Source organism: Malaya genurostris, chromosome 3 (assembly GCF_030247185.1).
Source record: "Malaya genurostris strain Urasoe2022 chromosome 3, Malgen_1.1, whole genome shotgun sequence".
In the NCBI taxonomy this organism is placed as follows: domain Eukaryota; kingdom Metazoa; phylum Arthropoda; class Insecta; order Diptera; family Culicidae; genus Malaya; species Malaya genurostris.
In genome coordinates, this window is record NC_080572.1 from 163438572 (window position 1) to 163462723 (window position 24152).

General features: G+C 35.9%; 2 protein-coding genes across 3 annotated transcripts in view; both read right to left on the minus strand.

The window, feature by feature from the left end:
* LOC131436206 (FMRFamide-related peptides) overlaps positions 1-24152 on the minus strand; it is a 59827-nt gene that overhangs the window by 24510 nt on the left and 11165 nt on the right. Inside the window, exon 1 of one of the 2 annotated variants that reach the window (XM_058604801.1) lies at positions 1156-1406. The exons of the other annotated variant lie outside the window; for it this stretch is intronic. The gene's annotated coding sequence lies outside the window, so the exon portion shown is untranslated. Of the gene's footprint in view, positions 1-1155; positions 1407-24152 lie in introns of those variants that run through there. 2 annotated transcript variants of the gene reach the window in all.
* On the minus strand, positions 10742-23273 carry LOC131434079 (uncharacterized). Its single transcript, XM_058600728.1, has 4 exons — positions 22977-23273; positions 21112-22692; positions 10975-11109; positions 10742-10915 (listed from the first exon to the last, which is right to left on the minus strand). Exons 1-4 carry the CDS (start codon positions 23271-23273, stop codon positions 10742-10744), a joined length of 2187 nt encoding a protein of 728 aa, XP_058456711.1.

Sequence of the window (24152 nt, forward strand, 5' to 3'; positions counted from 1 at the left end):
AGTTATGCGAATGAATTTTGATATAAGAATACTTCAACAACACTCATACTGAATTTATACTAACTCTAACACACTGGTTAAGTGTTTCAGAATGTAAAAATAGTATAATTCGTTCGTTCAATGTGAATATGACCTTAAACGTATGTTATCCGTAATATCACATGCCGTTACCAATAGCCATTAATAACTGATACGGTACTTGTACAGATACACTAAGGTCTCTTTTTACACGGAATTTTTTGGCACGCTTTTTTTAATCACGGCTTTTTTTACACGGATTCCGGAATTAACACGGTTTTTATTTACGCGGTTTTCGCAATAACAACGGTTTCTGATGAGAGTTTAAAAAGCACTGTCATTTGTTTTTTGAGACAAAATTTAAAAAGGGAACAGGTTGTCTGTAAGAAAACGATTATGAGAGCTAATTTAAAGTTAACTAAAATCATTCACTCAACAATTCACGAGATTATTGACTGTCGTTCCATAAAATGATTAATCAGTCTTCAGATCTTCAGTCCCTGTTGTAAATTACACGACAACGTCTCTTCCGCTCAGTTGTGGTGTATGATGTCAGCATCGTCATTGATATTATCGAGAATTTCGTAGCGTTGAAGAAATAGTCGGATTTACTAATCTCTTCAACTCTTCATCATATCGAGCAGTACAGTATTTTTTTTTGTTTCAATTATAGAGGCTTTAACATCTTAGGTTATTCGCCTCTTCGGACCAGAAAATCTTGATAAAATACTATCAAACCAACTTTGCATTTGAGCTTGTTGGTGTCCTTGGTACTTTGGCCAAAAATAAACTATCGAATTTGAAAAATACTTTGTTCGAATATGACACTTTTCGCGTGCCGTTCATTATCCATTTGAAGGTGCATATTTTGTGCATTAGACAGACCATATAGCAGATTCAGTACTCAAGCCGTTCTTATCAATCATTGTACCTACATTTGGTTTGAGTAACATTTTGAGCATATTCAAAGTTATTAATAGCTCAATGAAATATGAAAGAATCATATTGCAAGGCATATTGCAGGTACTAGTTATGTATATAATCATTTCGTGCGAATCCTAGTTATATTTTCTTTGCATACTTAACAAACAGTAATTCACTTCCACGGGGTTTACACGGATTATTGTAACTACACACCTTAATAATATTATTTTTGAAAATGATGTAACATGTCGGAAAGCTGTCTCAAGGTTCCACTGGACACTGCATTGGGCACAGGCACGAAAAAATTGCACCACGAGAATTGACCGGCGGTAGACTGGCACACTTGTTCGAACGAGCGTGTCGTGCGGGACAGTGAATTTCGTGTACACTACCACTGTTCGCCTAATTACGTTTGAAGAGGCTGGAGTCCGCTAGTCTACTGGCTTCAGTAAACCATTTTCAAAGCCGTCTGCCTGAAAAATGTAGCGCCAAAGCATAGAATATAGGTTTATGTAGCAGATTTTCGTCCTTTCCCAGCGTTGCGTACGCATACACGGCAATCGGTATCCCGAAAGCACAGCAAGGGGGAAGAAAATTTGTACCAGCGGCATGAAGCAATGTGAGAGCATCTTCATTCGAACCAGTTGTCAGTGCTCCCAATGGTGGTTTAGGTAATGCAACATATTTGCACACTGGGAATCACATTGTTAGCTATCTCGACTGACTCAGGAACAGAACAACCAATCAACAAAGTTTCTTTTTCGATTTACCACAGCAATCTGTGCTTGACGAGTAACGATTCATCAGGAGTTTTCGCTCAGTCTATTTCGACAGTTGACTTTCGCTGCAATCCTTGGAAAGTAGAAAGTTATATCAACAATGAAAGATTGTGTTTGTACACGGTTGGTTATAAGTGTACATTAGGTTAGATTTAAAATTCTTTCGTTAGCTTGTTGTAACACGTAAAATTTTGGTTAGGAATATAATTCCGAACATATTGTTTTGATTCTCATTCATAACAAAAACACTTGAGACATCTTTAGAATAAAAACAAACATTATTAACTTGTTTCAACCAACCAGTAAAATTTGTGCATTCAAAGCATATGCCAATGAAAGGATTTTATTCAACTGGCAACACTGTAGTATTCCTTGATGCGTCGGTCACTGCTAATACCAAAATTTTCACACGATCATGTTTTCAGTTTCTTTGTAACCACGAGCCAACGCATGGTGTTTTATGTAGAACGTCATCGGGATGGTTTGCTCTACCGTTATTTTCTCATGTTGCCAAAAACACATACCATTGAAAAACGACTCGCGTAAGTGCGGCTCTACTGGTGTTATGGCGTTCTGCCAAAGCGTGGATGTACACATCCGGAAAAATGCAACATCTCACTAAACGAAACTGGATAGCTAAGGATTATGTTTTCCTTGGTTTGGCATACTGCGAATGAAATGCAATGCGGGGAAATCGTTTCTAATGTGTACAAGATTCAACTGAGGCTGAATTATAGGCGAAAAATGAAAATATTTCACATGAATCATGTGCGTGGGTCACGCTAAGGAACGGTCAATAGGGACCAATAATATACTTGAATGGGAAGACTATTAGAACTGTGAATAATACGATGAATAAGACTTTCTTTGGCGTTAGTTTGAATGAAAAGTTTCTCATTCATCGTATGTATGGGTTTGATATTTTTTTCATTTTGCAAGATATGGTTGCAGTTTCGCGTACGTGTCGAATGTTTTTGACTATAGGTTAACAACGCAGTTATGGATATGAGTTCACTTTCAAAACCTAAAATTCACAAAGACAATAAACTTTTGTCATGATAAAATGTTTCAACTGAATATGGCTGTTCAAGTTTTAAAATGTGACACGAATGTGTTAATATCTCCACATGTTATAAATACAGCCTAGATAACAGATAACGAATTTATGGCTCGTGTTCAATTTTAGATTCTTATTTTAAATCAATTTTGTTCATTGTTTCGTTTTCGAATTGTTTTACCTCTTTGCTTGCTCATATAGAAAAGCTGTGCAATCACTGTGCAAACCGACTTTTGAACCGAGCCTCGGAGGGTCAAGCGTCATGTACCATTCGACTCAGCTCGCAAAATGTCTGTGTGTATGTAACAAAAATGTGCACTCGATATTCTCGGAGATGGCTGCACCGACTTTCATAATTTTCATAAGATTTAAAGGAGAGGTCTCTCGGTCCCATAGCCTGCAATCAAATTTATTGCGGATCGAGCTTCCGGTTCAGGAGTAACGATGTAAAATGTGCAAAAAATGGATAAAAGTGCACTCGCTTTTCTTAGAGACCGCTCATCCAATGTTCACAAGCTTCAAATAAGAGGTCTTTCAATCCCATGCAACCCTATCGAATTTCATCCGGATACGACTTCCGATTCCGGAATTACAGGCTGATAAGTATACAAATTTCATTTTCTGGAGCGTGTTTTTATACATGACACGGAAAAATCGATCCAAATACATTCAAACAACCAAATTATCCAATTAGGCAGGTATGGTTAGTTTATGGCCAAATACGTTGATTTTGGGTATACCGCATCATCATTCCTGGTCCCAGATGTACCGGAAAAGTGCTTGTGTGTTCCAAACCGGAAATCATTCCAATATCTCAAAAACGGCTAGACCGGTCGTTGCAAACTCAGATTCAAATGAAAAGTATTATGTTTCCATAAGTTAATGTTGAATTTTATTCAGGTTTGGCTTCCGGTTCCAGAAATACAGGAAATACAGAAATGTGTATAGAACTGCAACCTGTCGAAAACGGCCAAATTTGGCTCAAAATTGCGATTTTGCTATACTGGCTCTTTTCTCAAACAGATGAGTCGATTTTCACACACGGAAAGACCGAAATCAGCATTTTGGCGAAAAAATTAGTTGATTTTCTGATTTTAGTTAGTTATTTTTTGAGACAACTAAAAAAATCTTACTTTTGCTAATTTAGATTTTTTAATTCTAATTCCCTTAAAAATAATAAAATATTTGTTGAAATGGCTATTGTTTTTAGTTTAATTCACCAATTAAATGTGCTGTCATTTCTTAGCTAAGGCACGCTTCATATCCATTCAACTAATTTTTTAGTTGAATTAGAAAAATAAAACGTTGTTTTCAACCAACATAAATGGTTGAATTGGTTTCTGCCATTTGCAGCTATATGGCGCTCTGTCACCGAAAAAACGTTAACACCGTAATGACTCCTAGCCACTAGATGGCACACGACTACCGAAAAAAATTTCAGTCACGATTATCTTTTCTATATTGGCAGGTATAAATACGATGTTGTATTGGAGAAAAAGACATAAGCGAAACATAAACTTCTTTTTGAAAATTTTTCTTCTCAATTGCTGTTTTATTCATTCGACTTCGCGAAATTGACTATCTCACTGAAAACTTTGAGCACTCGGAAAACAAAAACCGAATACAAGTAGTACACCGGACAGCGTAGCCCAGAAGATTGGAAGATACAAAAAACATCATTTGACATATACAATTAGAGTGCAATATTCGAAACTCACTTCACTGTTCCCCGTAAAAACATTATTACGCACAATCGCTTTTAATGCGCACAAATTCTGAATAAATACACTTTCCACTAACAGTTTACGTCATTTTTACATATCGGTTTAGAAATTTATATATCGATATATCGTAACACATGCGAAAAACATCTAAACAAGCAGTTTGCACAAGACTGTCCCTTTTAGCTTTTTAATGGATTGTCTTGCTTTGACACTTCTCATGAGCTTTCAGCTAATAAACTTATTAATAAATCCAATTTCATTTTTGTTTTGTTTGTCCTGTCCTTCAGTAATGATGGTGATAGATAAATAGAAACAAACGTTCTGATTTTAATAACAAAATTAGTTGTCAATAAGAATTTCGTACTGGATTGAAATATTACTGGTTTGTGTACAGAATATTCGCCAACTAAACACATTCTCTAAAAACAAGAATTTTTTTCAGCAAAGTGAATTCTCAATTTTAACTAATTTTATAGTTATTTTGGAAATTTTGTTGTTAAAATCAACTAATTCAAAAACAGTAATACGAATTAGGCGCAGAGCTAAATTCGGTCGTTCCGTGCAAATTTAGACTCAAATGAAAGGTTTTATGGTGTCATACTGCAAATGACTTTTGTCCGGCGACTTCCGGTTTCGGAACAACAAGCAAGGTTAAAATTTACAACGTCATGTATAACATAAAAAGCAAAAGAAAACGAAGAATTTATAAAAACTTGAATCAAAACTTTTTATAAATTTAAATGGCTATGCTAGTGTATGCGGATACAATCTTTTTTATTCTTATTGAAGATTCAAATAAAAGCTTTTTGAAAAATCCCTTCGTAACATTTATTTAAACATAAGTTATACGAGAAACTAAGTGAATTAAAACAGGTTTTTAAATTTCTTCATACTACGACATGCATCTTCCATTCTATGATCATGTACCCAAAATATTACGCTTGGGTTAATGAACGCAGGGATTTGATAAATGACTGCTCAGTGCTCAATACAAAGAGCATGATTATGTTCAAGTGCAAATCTAAATACCTCAACAACATAATATTAAATCAGCTCTTGGAATCTTTCCATTGTGGTGTATTTGTTCTATTTGCAAAACTTTGATTTAATTTGCGGTAGGACGAATTCGTCGCAGCTTGGATTTGATTATTGTTCTGGGAGCAGTGCCAGCGGAAGCAAACTATTTTCGAATTATTTTACATTATCAGTGTTTTGTACAGCAAAAAACTGTATATCAAAAAAAATTATATTATATTCAGGATCATTTGCTTACGCTTAACATGGCCAAATATAAACAAACAAAAAATATAATTTGTAATACTAAATCTCATTGTGACTGTGTAGGCAATTGATTGCCGTAGATACCGGGAAAAATGATTCGTGCCTCCTTTTTGATGGACAGAATTAATTTCTCGAATATCGGCAGCAACTGAAGGAAGATCATGCACACGTAACTCTACATCGCAATCCAACACATATTCTGGTAAACTGTACTTGAAATTAGCATGCTTCACATGAGTCGCCTATTGTTGTTGTCTTTAGGCAAATCAATTGCTTTGCGTTCCTTACAAAATTGAATGTACATCACACCATTAGTTTTAATCAGCTGAAAAAAACTGCTTTAGCAAAGTTTCATCTTCTTGTACCAAATGTCGAAAACGAGCCTCATTTAAGAATCACTCATGTGAAGCATGCTAATTTCAAGTACAGTTTACCAGAATATGTGTTGGATTGCGATGTAGAGTTACGTGTGCATGATCTTCCTTCAGTTGCTGCCGATATTCGAGAAATTAATTCTGTCCATCAAAAAGGAGGCACGAATCATTTTTCCCGGTATCTACGGCAATCAATTGCCTACAAAGTCACAATGAGATTTAGTATTACAAATTATATTTTTTGTTTGTTTATATTTGGCCATGTTAAGCGTAAGCAAATGATCCAGAATATAATATAATTTTTTTTGAAATACAGTTTTTTGCTGTACAAAACACTGATAATGTAAAATAATTCGAAAATAGTTTGCTTCCGCTGGCACTGCTCCCAGAACAATAATCAAATCCAAGCTGCGACGAATTCGTCCTACCGCAAATTAAATCAAAATTTTGCAAATAGAACAAATACACCACAATGGAAAGATTCCAAGAGCTGATTTAATATTATGTTGTTGAGGTATTTAGATTTGCACTTGAACATAATCATGCTCTTGGTATTGAGCACTGAGCAGTCATTTATCAAATCCCTGCGTTCATTAACCCAAGCGTAATATTTTGGGTACATGATCATAGAATGGAAGATGCATGTCGTAGTATGAAGAAATTTAAAAACCTGTTTTAATTCACTTAGTTTCTCGTATAACTTATGTTTAAATAAATGTTACGAAGGGATTTTTCAAAAAGCTTTTTTTTTTATTCAATAGTATAATATATTTCAAAAAGCTTTTATTTGAATCTTCAATAAGAATAAAAAAGATTGTATCCGCATACACTAGCATAGCCATTTAAATTTATAAAAAGTTTTGATTCAAGTTTTTATAAATTCTTCGTTTTCTTTTGCTTTTTATGTTATACATGACGTTGTAAATTTTAACCTTGCTTGTTGTTCCGAAACCGGAAGTCGCCGGACAAAAGTCATTTGCAGTATGACACCATAAAACCTTTCATTTGAGTCTAAATTTGTGAAAATCGACTCATCTGTTTGAGAAAAGAGCCGGTATAGCAAAATCGCAATTTTGAGCCAAAATTTATATATATATATATATATATATATATATATATATATATATATATATATATATATATATATATATATATATATATATATATATATATATATATATATATATATATATATATATATATATATATATATATATATATATATATATATGATGTTTTAATTCACTTAGTTTCTCGTATAACTTATGTTTAAATAAATGTTAGGAAGGGATTTTTCAAAAAGCTTTTTTTTTTATTCAATAGTATAATATATTTCAAAAAGCTTTTATTTGAATCTTCAATAAGAATAAAAAAGATTGTATCCGCATACACTAGCATAGCCATTTAAATTTATAAAAAGTTTTGATTCAAGTTTTTATAAATTCTTCGTTTTCTTTTGCTTTTTATGTTATACATGACGTTGTAAATTTTAACCTTGCTTGTTGTTCCGAAACCGGAAGTCGCCGGACAAAAGTCATTTGCAGTATGACACCATAAAACCTTTCATTTGAGTCTAAATTTGTGAAAATCGACTCATCTGTTTGAGAAAAGAGCCGGTATAGCAAAATCGCAATTTTGAGCTCAAATTTATATATATATATATATATATATATATATATATATATATATATATATATATATATATATATATATATATATATATATATATATATATATATATATATATATATATATATATATATATATATATATATATATATATATATATATATATATATATATATATATATATATATATATATATATATATATATATATATATATATATATATATATATATATATATTAAAAGTATTATATTAAAAGTATTAGATGCATCTTCCGGTATGTATGGACCCGATCAAAAAACCACATCAGAATTATAATAGATTTAGATTAGGTTTTGTGTTATTTATAATATCCAAATTTGATACAATTTTGATAATCACATCTGATAGGCAAAGATGAGATAAAAACGTGAAAAAGTTTCATCTTTAATGTCTTTTATCTGTAAAACAGATAATACAAGAAGGTTGTGCTTGAATGACTTTGATGTAATGATCGAAAAAACTCTACTTCATTGAAGAATGTGTCTCATCTCAACGTCTCAAGACAACGCTCTTTAAACAATCGGATATATAGTATTTATTATGGCTTCTTTATATCACATATCACAAAAAGATTATTAGATCATAATCAGTCTACGTTTTTGCGTTTTTTTCCCTTATATTTATTTCTTGTATCATGTAGAGACAGAGCTTCATTAAATATTTGAAAGTAAGGAGGGATGCCACAAAGCTATCTTTCAATTTTTTGGAACCATTCATTTTGAAATCCACCCATTCACAAGTATGCTTGTTCTGTTGCATAAAACTTTGAATAACAAAATAGCAGAATAGATTTTTTCAACGTGAAGTTTTCAAGACGCAATCCATTAAATCAGACCGTTGTCTTCTCGTGCTCATTTCTGGTCGAAGCAGAAACCGATCACAAAAATTTTGCATGAATCATCCTTGCGGAAGCTGATGTGTGCTGAATGGGGCCAACGAAACGCGAAGGAGCAGACGAAAAGCTATTTACAATGATTATTGATGTTGAAATCCTGCATCTGCCGAAAGTTCACATTGAAAAAAATTTCTACGAGAACTTAGGCGCCGTGGAAAAAATATCCCGATTAACTATACTAACGCGGTCAGCGGTGAGACATTTTCAGTCAATTTGTAATGAGTGTTATGAAATAATGCTTTGCTTAAATAATGTAATGATTTTTAATAACCAAGCATTTCAAAAATACAATTTTGTAGAAGACTTTGGTACAACCACATGAGTTATGCAATCAACACTCGCCGCACTTTGATGTGCTTATATAGAAATAAATCTATCTCTAATGACTATGTTATTGATAGTCGCACACAAATTGGCATCTGGAAAACCAACAACCATTAAGAGGCTCGTTGAAATGGGAGTGGAAAATACCGCTAATAACGTTGTGGTTATATTGCATCTTATTTTCTTCGGATGCGTACATTGTTGTCGGAACTAAATAGGCTGACGACAAAAATTGCATAGGATAGTGAATTTTTCATTATGTACTTGTATCTCCATACAGCTCTACGTTGAGATGAATAATTAATTATGTTTCTGTAGTGGACACAATAACCTTATCATACATATGTATGTAACCATCCAAACAAACTTGAATTTTTAAAATTTTGTTTTTGTCGTTCTGTTGTTTTTTCTTCGTCCGACCGTCTGACCGTCTAGACGCATATTTCTAAACGACGCTGTGTTTTTATTTAACTTCTATTTAGTTTGTTCATTGATGCGTAACAGCAAGTAGGCGCTTTTCATCAACTTTTAATCTATTGCGTCATTTGTGTTTCTTTTTTGTGGAAAAAACAACTGTAAAATCATCTTTTATCGTTACGTATGGAAATTTACTGAGTCTTGAACCTTATATAATGACAGATTAGGAACGCATATACTTAACTGATATTTAATATAGTTCAAAGTAAAGGTAACGCACTGTAAGTTTTACCCGGTATATTTACTTCTATTTTTGAGGTTCAATAGTGGAATACAGCAAAAAAGATTCAGCTGAAAAAAATAGTTCATGTTGAAAATTATTTTTACTAAAGCTTAATTATTAGCTCAAGATAAGCCTCACATAAATTAAAGCAGTGGCAAAGCATTTTAATAACTGATGCATTTTCCTTCGGCTTTCAGGACCTGACGCGCTCCGGCATGCTTCCCATCGGATTATTTGGGTGCCATGGATTTTGCTCTTCCCAGGATCAATCAAGGGCATCCAAGTAGTTATATTGTTTGTAAACATTGGTTTATTTCAGCTTCATATTGTTTGTAAAGATTAGTTTCTTTGAGGTCAGGGATAAGTGGAAGCCACTACACCGGCTTGACTAGAAGTTTCGAGTTGTTGTTTTGCTAAATCAGTGATGTTGATCGTATCGAGTTTTTGAATGCTTTGCCACGAAAACCATTCCAAACTATCATATCGAGTAAAGTTTCGTGCAAATTTGGAACTTTACGAGCTTATGTTATAACCGACATCATCGTTATAACGTTATTAGATCTGGACGCAAATAAAATCAATTCTATCCAATAGCATTGATCATTTCAATTGGATCGAATTTTTATTGGATTGTATCGTTGTCAACTATTTGAGATGCTATTTAGTATACTTGTGGAGCTGAATGTAAATAGAATAAAAAAAAATTTTCAACGACTTCAGTATTTTTTATTAAAAAAATGTTTAGACTTCAAAAAAATAAACGTCAATGAATATTGGAGAAGTGGCCCTGGTCAGCCGTACGACGCAACTTAGTCACGATGCTCTCAAAAGAGCGCTGAACGGCACTGACGTCCATCTTCTGGATGCAATTCTGGATCCTCGTGATCAACTGCTAAGAATAGGGAGCCGAAAAAATCCTCAAAGGAACGACACAGGAGTAAGTTTGTCGGTTTCCTTTCATACGGCACGTACGGTATGCTTTGCTACTCAAGATACTACAGCGTCTTCTTGGCGTAATCGGAAGATGCCTTGTCCTGCCAGAATACGTACTTCCCATCCGCATGATGTTCCTTCAAGAACGGCGGAGGAATTTTCTCAAGACACTTTTCTGATACACTTGTGGATTGATGGCCACTCGGCTTGAACCAAGGCTTTGGAATCTCTCTGTCCTATATGGCGATGCACAACATGAATTTTTTTCAAGTTTACCCTTATACTTCTATTTTACTCCGGGGGATGTAGCCGACTTGTCGCTGGAATAGTAGCTGTCATTTCCTGGAATGTGGGTCTTCGAGAGCGAAAAGTAACTTTCGTCGTCCAGCACGAACGAAGTCCTGCGGTAGTTCTTCGTCATCCACCGGCACTGCGATTTCACAGTTAGGATTTATAGGGTAAAGTGTCCGTGTATCCGAATTTATAGGGTAAAATGTTTTAAAAATTTGATACGTGGCGAAACATAAAACGTAAAAAAAAAACTTAGTTGGCCTCGAAACTACTCCAATCGATTGCCATTATCAGCCGATTCCGGCTATCCAGGTTCCCGGTTTCTGATTCCGGAAGCACCGAAAATAGTATGAATGTATGTATGTATGCGTGAAGACACCAGTTCAAGGCATTACCAGTGTATGCGAGTAGACTTACAGTAGATCCGAATTTGATTATTAGATAGTTTTCATATAACTGCTGTTAAGAAGGCCAAAATGACCAACTTCGCACCCTCGCATTCTGCTATTAACACAGAAGGCAATAACAACCAGTCGCCGCCGTCCTATTGACCAAATGTCATCATAGACACATGGGGAGGCATGAGATAGGAACTTGTGAGGACTTATTTATCTAACCATTTGACGACCTCCGGAAGCACCGCAAATAGGGGCCATATATTCCAAAAAGGATTTCTCTCACTTTTCTCAACGATGGCTTGACCGATTTTCACAAACTTCGACTCAAATAAAAGGTCCAAAATTGAATTCCTGAATTCCATCCGGATCCGACATCCGGTTCTGGAATTACAGGGTGAATATTGTTAAAATATGGCTCTTATTACCGTTCTCACTTCCACTGTCACATTCACTTCACTTACATGTCACTTCACTTAATTTTACCTATTACCAGTAACACACATAGTGAAATGATCACTGTAGTGGAAAAAACTCATTTTTTCACAAAAAATGTTGGTGGCGTGATGTTTATAATGACATCAAGTTCATCCAAGTAATAACTTTTGTTTCTTCACTCGATTTTCATTCAGCAATTCCAGGAATGAGTAGACGAAAAAGTGACAAAATCAAAATCGACCTTCCCCGATTTGGATGAAACTTTGCACATGGCTTCAGTAGAGCAAACCATAAGTTTTGAACCGATTGAGAGGTCAATCCGACTCACGACTGATTTTTAAAAAGGGCGTATGTATTTTTGCATTTCACAAAAATTGCCTTTTTCAAATCGTTGTAACTCGGAAACCGTTAATTGTACAAAAATGGCGTTCAGGAAGAAGTTGTAGGAAATCGATTGGGCACTCTAAAACAATATACACTGAACAAAAATTTGATTTTTTTCTCAATAATTACAAAATCCGAAGACGTTAAATAAAAAATCAGGGTTTTAATTTTTTTTGATAATTTTTATTTTAAAGCTCTTATTAAAACCTACAGATTAAAACCTACATAATTATTATTATTATTATTTTCTGTTTTTGTACTGGGAGGCAGCTCCGTCAGACATAAGTAAAACCTTAAATATAATTAAGAATTATTCATGTACATGTATTAATTGTAGATATAGCAAGCAGATAAACAATTGATGGAAATATAAAAAATGGTGGTAATTAAATATCCAAGTATCTCAAGAACAGCTACTTTTAGAAGAAAGGATATCATGAACAAATTTATTGCCTTTAACCTGTAGAATAATATTTTACTGTTTAAATGATTATCTTTCAACGAGAACTTGAAATTTCGAATATATCTGTAAATTGTATTAGCTGTAACTTCTTCATTTTTCAAAAGGCACGGATGGGATAGCCATCAATCTGTAGGTTTCAATAAGAGCTTTAAAATAAAAATTATCAAAAAAAATCGAAACCCTGATTTTTTTAATTTATTTTTTTTTGGTTCATTTTGAAATTATTGAGAAAAAAAATTAATTTTTTTCAGTGTATATTTTTTTATAGTACCCAATCGATTTCCTACGACTTTTTCCTGAACGCCATTTTTGTACAATTAACGGTTTCCGAGTTACAACGATTTGAAAAAGGCAATTTATGTGAAATGCAAAAATACATACGCCCTTTTTAAAAATCAGTCGTGAGTCGGATTGACTTCTCAATCGGTTCAAAAACTTATGGTTTGCCCTACTGAAGCCATGTGCAAAGTTTCATCCAAATCGGAGAAGCTCGATTCTGATTTTGTCACTTTTTCGTCTACTCATTCCTGGAATTGCTCACTAGTCGAAATTATCGATTCTAACATGCTGGTGATAATTGAAAACTCAAATAAATACCGCCACCCTCTATTTATCATTATGGTCGGAGAGAGTTTTGTGTTATCGAGTTGATGTTTATGCCTATTCATTCGCACTTGCTCGCTACCCACAGTGAAGACAAGAAAGACAATGAAACTAAAAGACTACTTGTCACTACAAACTGAGCAAGTAAAACTTGAAGTGACTAGGTATGGTTATTCAATTGACGAAAAATATTGGGAGCTTCGGCAACAAAAGTAAAATGAATGTAAAGGGATAATGATGCAAAAGCATTATTTCAAATGAATGCTTGACAATGTTTAGAGGAATTCCGGAACTAGAAGCAAGATTCGGCTAAAATGTCACAGTATCTCAAGGGACCATGAGACCTTTTTTAATCTAAATTCGCAAATACCGGTGATTTTCGTGTTTTTGGAGTTTTTTATCACGAAATTATTAGCGCAGTTTCGCAGAGTGTTTATGTTCATTGCAGCGTCACTTTAATGACGGTTCGATATATTTTACAGGATCCGCCATCTAACATTTTTTTTAACTAGCGGTTATTTCGACATTGATAATCTTAATGTCACTTCTGATTTGACAGAAACTTAGTTTTATTCTTCCGCTGAACGAAAATGGTTGTGTATACGCATGAGGAACGCGTGAAAATAGTTACTTTTACTTTGAAAATCATGGTAATGTTGCGGAATGTGTGCGAAAAAAATCATCTTCTCAGATGAGGCACATTTTCATCTCGGCGGGTATGTTAGTAAGCAAAATTGTCGCATCTGGGGGACGGAAAACCCGCACGTTATCATGGAGAAGCCGAGGCATCCTCAGAGAGTGACGGTTTGGTGCGGATTTTGGTCTGGCGGCATCATTTGGGCCATTTTTCTTCGAAAATGAGACAGGAGCCGCCGCCACGGTCAACGGCGAGCGCTACCGCGCCACGATTAGCGATTGGTTCTTCCCGTTATTTGAAGAGGCAGACTTGGACACCATTTGGTTCCATCAGGCTCCGTGCCACGATCAACCTTCTGCGCACAGTCTACGAAGATCGAATTATCAGTCGAAATTCAGATGTCGCTTGGCCGCCTCGGAGCTGTGATTTGACGCCGTTAGACTATTATCTTTGGCGGGCTGTCAAAGATAAGCGTTATGTGGACAAGCCAGAGACAATTCAAGCCTTGAATGACAACATTCGTGCAGCCATAGCTGAAATAAAGCTGCATACAATCGAAAATGTATTAAAAAACTGGACCGACCGTATGGCGTACTGCAAGGCCAACCGAGGCAGCCATTTGAATGAAATTATATTCCACAATTAACCGGAGAGATTGTACTTTAATATGAAAAATTTTTGAAATCTTGAAATTTTTTGGATGAACCGTTTGTGTTTTATTGCATGTTTAAAAAAGAAAGTTACATGGTGCACCCTGTACTCCTTATAATTTCGGTACTGGAATTCGAATTTGGTTCAAGTTGCAGAGTAATCTTTTGGGGCATAATATTTTTTATTAGTAACAAAATTTGTAAAAATCATTCCATCCGTCTCTCAAAACAAGTTTATTTTTTTAGTTTCCATTCATTATATCCGGCACTTTCGAAACATCCGGTAATGCTGAAATGAGCTTGTTTGGTCGTCAACTAACTAGACCTTCAAATTTGAATAGAAGACCAGTTTTCTTTTTCCTTTTGTACCTTTCTACGTCGTCACATATATGATGATTATAAAATTAATGCTCACATCAGCTTTAATTCTGAGGCTGAAAGTCCAATTCGAACGGAATTCAGTAGCCTAGACTATGAGACTTTTCTTATAGTTTCTCTAAACAATCGACATGAGTTTCGTTTTCGACTACTGCTTCCGGTGTTTCCGGAAACGAGAAACCAATAAAGCCGAAGTAAATTTGATCGGAAAACAATTAACACATGGATCAATAAGTCTCGAGACTAAAGCAGAGATGGCGCTCGTAGTAAACCAGTAACCACGTCTTTGTAGAGTACTAACCTTTGCTTGAAACGGGTCAAAATTTTAAGTCAGTCCGACCAGAAACAGCTGAGTTATCGAGGTTGGAGTGAAGTCGTTTTGTAGTTTGTTTAAAAAATGGAAAAAAACGAGCTTCGTTTTTTGATAAAACATTGTTTTTTAATGGGTAAAAACACCGTGCAAGTGAAACAATGGATTGAAAAATGTTATTCGGACTTTTGTCCATCAAAAGCAATGATTTGTCGGTGGTTCGCCGAGTTTAAACGTGGTCGTACCGACACAAATGACGCAGAACGTTCGGGTAGACCTGTGGAAGCCGTTACACCGGAAAATGTGAGTGAAGTGACAAAAATTATAATGAAAGATCGTAAAGTGAAGCTCCGTGAGATTGCTGAGATTACACAGATATCATATGGAAGTGTATTTACTATCCTTCATGAAAAATTGAGCATGAAAAAGGTTTTTGGGTGCCGCGATTGCTTTCGATGGAACAAAAACAGCCTGCCACAAGTCTATGAAAACAATGGCGAAATTGAACGAATTGGGCTTTGATCTGCTTCCCCACCCCCCATACTCGCCAGATTTAGCCCCCAGTGACTACTGGCTCTTTGCTGATCTTAAAAAAATGCTCCAGGGAAAAAGATTTGGCTCAAATGAGGAGGTCATCTCTGAAACTGAAGCTTATTTTGAAGCGAAAGATAAATTTTTCTATAAACATGGTATTGAAAAATTGGAAAAACGTTGGAACCATTGTATCACCCTAAAAGGTGATTATGTTGATGAATAAAAAAAAATTTGCAAAAAAAAAAGTTGTTTCCATTGTTGGTCTCGGGACTTATTGGTCCATGTGTTAACTGTAACCTAAAATAATTTACATGTTAGTTTTAATAATTTTACATCTTACGTATAAAAACACCTCTAAAATCGAACATCACTTTTCTACTTGTAACTTTGTAAGTAATCTATAAGATCTTTCATTTGTGAGTTTCGATTTACCTATTTTTGAGAAAATGCACATTATTTTCATTTTTTGTGCATATTATTCTGTCACCAGAAGTCGGATCTGGATGAAGCAGGCTGTGAGATCCAGATGAAACAGTCTAGTCATTTAATCAGGATCTAGGTAAGTGAAAACCGATCTATCCATTTCTGAGAAAACACAGAAACACGCACAGGCATATATTATATACACACATATATTTTACGATCTTGAGGGACTGAGTCGAATGGTATATGACACTCGACCCTCCAGACGTCAGTTCAAAAATCAGTTTTAGAGTGATTGCATAGTCTCCCTATATGAGAAAGGCAAGGAACGACTATGCTAAAAACAGTCATGAAACTGCATGAATCTTTGTAAGAACTAGAATTTTTATTTTCAACTGCATGTACATAAAATTAGATTACCATTACTACAAAATGTTTTGAATTTTCTATTTACTGCTTTTACAGCATTTTAAACTGCTTTAGTATCTGTCATAAATGGCTGATATGTTTCAGCACTGTTAAAAGAAGGTTATACATTAAAATTGAAATTTTCAAACTGTACTAGGTAGTTTATGTTAAGGAACATAATCGCATCATTGTGGTGGATGAATCTTACGTTAAAATGGAAACATTGTACAGAATCAGCTCAAGACTTATGCAGTAAGGACAAGACAGATGTTCAGATTTTGTTATAGAAAATAGTGAAAAAATTATGGTATGGTAAGAGATTTGCACATGTACCAACGCATTTATGATAAACTGATCAATGAATAGCTTCAAACTCATTGCGGTTCAGTTATATGCGGTTTTGTCAAGACTAAAGGTCTTCAGATAACATAGTATCGCATCACTAGTACATGGTCTAAACTAGTTTTAATTTTATTTGAATTTAATGGCTATGCCCTATGACTTTAGACGGAAGGGGATACAATTCGAAGACTGTCTTAGGGTTAGGATGTGGAATTATAAGTAAATGCATCGCCAGTGTAAAGTGAAAACATTTCGTTAACACTGACAATCGTTCCATTTCGTCATTCTCGTGCATTCAACACACCATACATTATGTTTTAATGAATCTGACTATTGGGGGGTTAACGATACACCTGTTATATCTTGCGCTGGTCATAATATGGGTATTCAATGTAACGGACTTGCGAAACTTCATTTAAACTGATTCACCATGTGCGAACGCGACTGCAGTGACAAATGAACTGGAGATGAGGAACAACATCTCCACCATTCTGCTTTTCGTGAGCAATCACATAATTCCTGTGAGACTCTGGTGTGGTTGTGGATTTTATTAATGGGTTGTTCATAAACCACGTTATAGAATCACTTTATAAACTTTAAAAAATTGATGTCGTATGAAAAATGATGACCATAAGTATTGTTTGCTGAGATCATAAAGCCTTATCAAATGCGTTTTTGCAGTTCTTAACAATTATTTTCTCTGAATTGCGATCCGAATTATGAGGTTAAAATTTCATACGTCTTTAGTTAGTAGCTAAACGTTGACTTTTACGGAATATCACAATCTCGTGAGTTTACATAGTTCATGAATGACTCCTGACGACTCTGTGTTGTATTTAGAACGATTATAGTACCTAAAATTATTGCCAATATTATGGCATGGCAAAGTAAAGCGAAACTATCGTGATCAAAGTTACGAACGATGAACCGAACGCAATGGACTATGTACATATTTACACCTCTTCACTGTTTCGCCATACCAGAAGAGAGTAAATTTTAATTAGAGGTAACCGTACACCAAGGTCTCGCTGGTGATGAATCGAAAAGTAGACCTTGCTAGCATGACAACACAATCATGTTGCTTGCTGGCTCAATGAATTTAGTTTATCTGCTAGCCACAATTTGGCTCCATACCTAATGTGAATGCAAACGATAAAACCTTGTCGAAGCTCGGTAATCTAGTCCACTTCAACTAGGATTCGAGAAAACGTATTGAGTACAAGCAAGCACATGGGAGGTAATATTTATACCCTAATTGGGTACGAGTGACTTAAATAAATTAGCTGTAGCCAACATACCACAGGTAAAAAATTCTGAGAATATAAATATTGCCTGAGCATGAAGAGTCATCACAAGGATGATCAATGACTTTTCGTGCGAAATCCTACTCCATGGAAGCTATAATAAATAGATGTTATGTATAACACAATGAAAGTGAGATCTTAATGCATTGCTAATCTGAAAAGTTACAACAAAAAGAGTCTGAGATGGCAGTGTGATAGCGTTATTGTTGTGTGCTTCTCACATTTTACCGCATGTAATTGACGCCAGCGTTCGAGCACACGAAAAGAATATTTATTTTTTAGAAGATACTTCTTTTGATGGTACATTTATATGGCCTTTTGCATTGCATCCTCCATACGAATCGAGAGTTTTGATAAAGACTGACTGCGTAGAGTCATTGAAGCGATGAGACACATCTTAAGCAGATGGTTGCAGCGTTTAGTTTCAGGAGTTTTCAGAAAGTTTGGCAACAATAATTAAGGTTTACGATATATGAAACCTTTCAGAAACAGTAGAGAATAATATTCATAGCACTAACACGAATCTATATACTGGTGATTTATATTGTGGAGCGGCGCGTACTTTTTTAGAAAACTAAGAAAACGTACCGAGCCCAGGATTTAAACCTAGTTTGGCTACGTTCAAAGCAGATGCCTTACTAATCGCATTAAAGTCTTTATAGCTTTGAGGGGATGTATTGCCTTTAGGGTCGATAGTGCAGAAGATATTGCAGATCTTATATACTTAACGCTCTTATCCCCCAGAATGTACATGAAATGTACTATATTTTTTTCATCGAAAAATAAATACAACATTTTAAACCTTCGATGCATCGACTTTCGGTTCGCCGCCCTTTAAAACGTCAGAGAGAACAGTTTCAACATGTAGCGAAAAGTTTCTAACTACAGAAAGATCCAAATCTCCAAAGGAAATCGAAAACAATCCAAATGATACAAAAGTGTCATCAAGTGTGTAAATTAATGATTAATGATTGTGTTTGTTTGTTTATTATCATTGAAGTAAAAAATCTGTTTTCTGGAGTTAATTTATCAGTTATTATTCAATAATTTGATCAAATATAAAGAAAACCGCAAGTCAGACATCTTTGCTATCAAGTCTTTGTGTTGCTCTGGTGGAAAATAGAATTCTCATTTATATGAGACATCATTCTTACTAATATTTTTTTCAAAAAGTTTACTCATAGAAGAAAGTAAACTAATTGGTCGAGAACTTGATGTTTCCACTTGGTTTTTATCAAGTTTGTGGATAGGAATTACTTTATAGTTCTTCCATCTCTTAGGAAAGTAAGCTAATGAAAAACACTTGTTGAATTTTTTAACCAACAGTTGCCTTGAACATCGGGCTGGTTTTTAATAAGAATATTAAGGATTTCACCATTATCAGGAGCCTTAATGTTTTTTAATTTTTGAATGACTTAATTTCATCAAAATTCGTCTCAGTAATGTCATGTTGTAACAATACTTGAGTTGAAATATGATCATATTCCATTTATTTATTTATTTATTTATTTATTCCATTTATTCATCTGACAATATAATAAGTCTTAATGAATATATCAGTCAAGTTATAAAATATTCGATCGTAACACTTTCTGAATAAACTTATGTGTCGGTTCATTAAAATCGAAAAGATTTTCAACAGTGGAAAATGTTCTTATACATGTAGTTATCGGTTCATGGAATCCGAACGTCGTTCGATGATATCTCGGTTGAAATAGGCTAGTAGAACGCAGCAATCGTTGCGTGGCACGGAAATCAAGTAGAGACAAAAGTTGCGGTGAGTCGATATCGCCATTGATTAGTTTTGCCACAAACACAGCTTGTTGAATTTTCCTGCGCCGTTCCAATGAATCAAGACCTATCAGACGACAGCGATCGGGGTACGGTGGAAGGTCAAGCGGGTTTTGCCAGGGAAGATTTCTTAGAGCCAGTCGGACAAATCTTTTCTGAACACGTTCAATCCGTAAGTTCCAAACAATCTGATACTGGCTCCAAACTAAACTAGCATTCTCAAGTAGCGGTCGAACCAATGAACAGTATAATGCCTTCAAGCAATGGGGATCTTTGAAGTCACGTCCGATTTTGGCAATAAAACCCAGTTGCCGTGTTGCTTTTGAAATCAAAGTTGAGCGATGTAGGTTGAATGTAAGTTTGGCATCCAACAAAACACCAAGGTCGTTAACATGATCAACTCTTTGGAGCGTTTGTCCATCAATTTGATAATCAAAATGCAATGGATTCTGTATTCGGTGGAACGTTATGACCTGACATTTCGCAGTACTGATAATCAGCCAGTTTCTTTTGCACCAAGCAACAAATGTATCGAGGAGCTGTTGGAGCCGGACACAGTCGTCAATAGATCGAATTACATGGTACAATTTCAAATCATCAGCGTAAACTAATCTGCAGCCGTTACTGAGCAGCAAAAAGCATCATTGAAAAACAAAGAGAACAGAAGCGGACCCATATTGCTGCCTCGAGGTACTCCTGACACATTCGTAAACTGAGATGAAACGCTCGAGCCCAATTTTATTCGTAAAACTCTACCACACAAGTAAGAGTATAACCAATCAATGAACTTTTGAGTTCCACCTAATCGCGACATCTTTCGAAGGAGTATTCGGTGGTCTATTCGGTCAAACGCTGCTTTTAGATCCGTGTATACCGCATCGATTTGTACCTTTTCCTCCATACGCGAAATGCAGGTCGAAGTGAAATCTAATAAATTTGTGCTGACAGAGCGTCCAGGCATAAACCCATGTTGTTCAGTTGAGATATAATGTTTAGTGCGAGAGAGCATCTCATTGCTTACAATTATTTCAAAAAGCTTTGAAGCAGCAGATAAACTTGTTATGCCTCGATAGTTTCTTACATTACGACGGTCACCACTCTTGAATACAGGGAACATGAAGGATTGCTTCCAAATCTCAGGAAAAATGCCTTGCTCGAAAGATTTGTTGAAAATAATGCACAGAGGCTCAGCTAAAGCAGCAGTACAATTAGTGTAAACTGCAGCGGGTATTCCATCGGGTCCGGCTGAATACGATTTTTTCAGTTTCTTCGCAGCGGCGAGAATCATTTCAGGAGTAATTATAAAAGTATCCATACGCACTAAATTTTCAGGAACGTCCATAGCAGCGACATCAGCTTCGGCGTCGGAAGCAGTATTTCCAGCAAATACCGAAGCGAAAAATGTTGCGAACAGCTCGCACGAATCCACCGTTGAGTTAGACTCCACGCCGTCGAGACAAACATTTGGAGGAATGGATGAACATTTTCGCTTTGAGTTGACAAATGTCCAGAACTTCTTGGGATTCCGTCGAAAGTCAGTTTGAACTCGCATGACGTAATCTTTGTATAGCCGCGCGTTCAATTTACGATAACTTTCACTGGAGTGTTTGAACATTCTTTGTGTCTCAGCATTATGAAAACGACGATGTTTGCGTTGCCAGGCATTGCGATCCCGCTTGAGTTTACGTAGGTAAGCTGTAGTCCAAGGAGAAGCAATGGGTCGTTTTGCTAATGGAAGATTAGAACTGGGCCATTGAAACAAAATATCACAGAATAGTGAAGACATCTCATTCACGTTATCGATTTCATACAAAACAGACCAATTAACATCCTGCAAATATGCTTGAAAGGCAGTAAAATCAATTTTTCGGTAGTTCAATGGCATTGATTCGACAATAAGCTGGGTATCACATGAAACGCTTTCACAATCAACGGGCAATGAAACAGCTAAAGGCGGATGGTGAAGGTCTACGGGTAGTAGTGGGGCAACACAACGATCAACTACCAATTGGCTCTCTAACGAACAAAATATCAGATCGAGCGTTCGTCCGAGATGATTCTTATGGCGATTCCTTTGATATAAATTCAAATAATCCATACCATCTATCAGTGTCGTACTGGCAACGGGTAGAAGAGAAGGAGATTGTGCTACGTCTGATCCATGACCCCACGTTATCCGTGGCTGGTTGAAATCACCGCACACAAAAACAATATCACTTGCGGAACTTTTGCTGCACAGCTCCGAAACAGTAGAAATGTGCTCATCGATCACACCAACTTGCTGGCTTTTATCGGAAGGGATATACACACCGCACAGAAATATCTTTCGGTCCCGCACGGTAGCACATACACACACTTGTTCGAGGCAACGACCATTCACCGTTTGTACAACAGAGCTGGCATATTTTTGAGAAACAGCAACTAAAACACCGCCAAACTTTGATTTGACACTGTTTGCTAAGCTGCGGTCGCAGCGGAAAACGTTGAATGCATTTCCAAATAACTGTTGGGAATTGATCCGATCGTCGAGCCCGGTTTCAGTAAGAATGATGATATCGTAGTTGCAGTCACACACTGCCAGGAAAAGCTCGTCGATTTTGGTCCTTAAACCACGAACGTTCTGGTAGTATACCCATATTTTATATTCATTTCGTTCATCACTCTGCAACACGGGATCATTTAGTGAAGCGATAGTTGTTTTAATACAAAAATACTCGCCTCTGGTGGAAACCCGAAGGTTTCCACCGTCCACGAAACAACGCACGGAAGCAGGATTATTTTTTAGCTCTCCGAGCGAGAAAGCAGCAAACGACGATTTGAGTTTTTTGGCAAATCCACAAACTCTCGGAATAACAATCCGACGGGCCAAGAAGATGGGTCTAGAGCTTTGGTTTTCAAGCAAGGGTCCAATCCAATTTTATACGAAATGAACGACATGCCAGTTACATCCTTCCCTTTTGGTACGAGCCGTTTCAGATCAATTGATTCAGTTACACTAAGGCAGCGGGATACAATTTTTTGTACGTCATCGTCCGACACCAACGGATTAAGGCCAGAAAGATATAGCCAAAACTTTTCTATATTATCGGTGATAATAGATCGCACGGACAGGTCACTCAAATCGATTTGATTAGTGCCACGATCAGTCGGAACTTGAACTGTGGGTTCATTTTCTTCAGTCCGGCGACGTTTTAAGCCTCTAGGCCAAGCTGGTGTAGGCCAGTTGGACTGGGTAGCTGACATATCCTCTATTTTTTTTTATTTAGAGCAGTAACGGCTTTCGAAAGTTGCTGAACTTGCGATGGCAAGTCAGTTGAATTTTGCGGGTCAGGCGCTATTGTCGACACTTGTTGTGTCTCATCGATATAGGCACGAATGCTTCGACGGTCCAGCACCTCTCTGCAAGCAGTGCAGAAAAGCATGAGTTTGCCATTGGTGAAGGCTTCTCTTAGGCCTCTAGAATTTATGCCGCAACAAGTTTGGCTAATATGAATGTAGGCCTCACCAGTGCAGTAAAACTTCATTCAATTCAATTGAAACTGAATATGGAACACATTGACGATCTCTCTAATGCAGTAAACTTCACTCTCTGACACACACAATGTTTGTTGACGGCCCGAACCGGCAGCATTCAGATCATCACTCGTTTCTCTTCAATCGAGGCTCAGTTGAACCACCGTCAGTTGATCTCTTGAAGTGGCAAAATATCTCTTTCAATAGTGTGAGAGCGGCCTTCAAATGAGGTTCATATAAACATTCGAATTGGTTCAAGAAAATAGATGAAAGACAAACCAGATAACTGAAATATCAATCACAGAATACACATAAATTAATTGTTTCCTCCTTTAGTTTTCATTTTTAATACTTTACTCCATTTATAATTCTATTCGTTCGAATTTGCTGGTAGTAAGCAAAGGCATTGAAGCAGGTAGACTACTTGGCACTCGAAACTGAGCAAGCAAAACTTCAAATGACTAGGTACGATTGATCAACTGACGATGAATTCCGGGAGCTTCACTTTAAAATGGCAGCAAAAGTCAAATGAATTAGTAGGGATATGCTGACTGTCAGCGGCCATAAATTTCATTTTCATCTTATATTATTCGATTGAAAATGAAATTT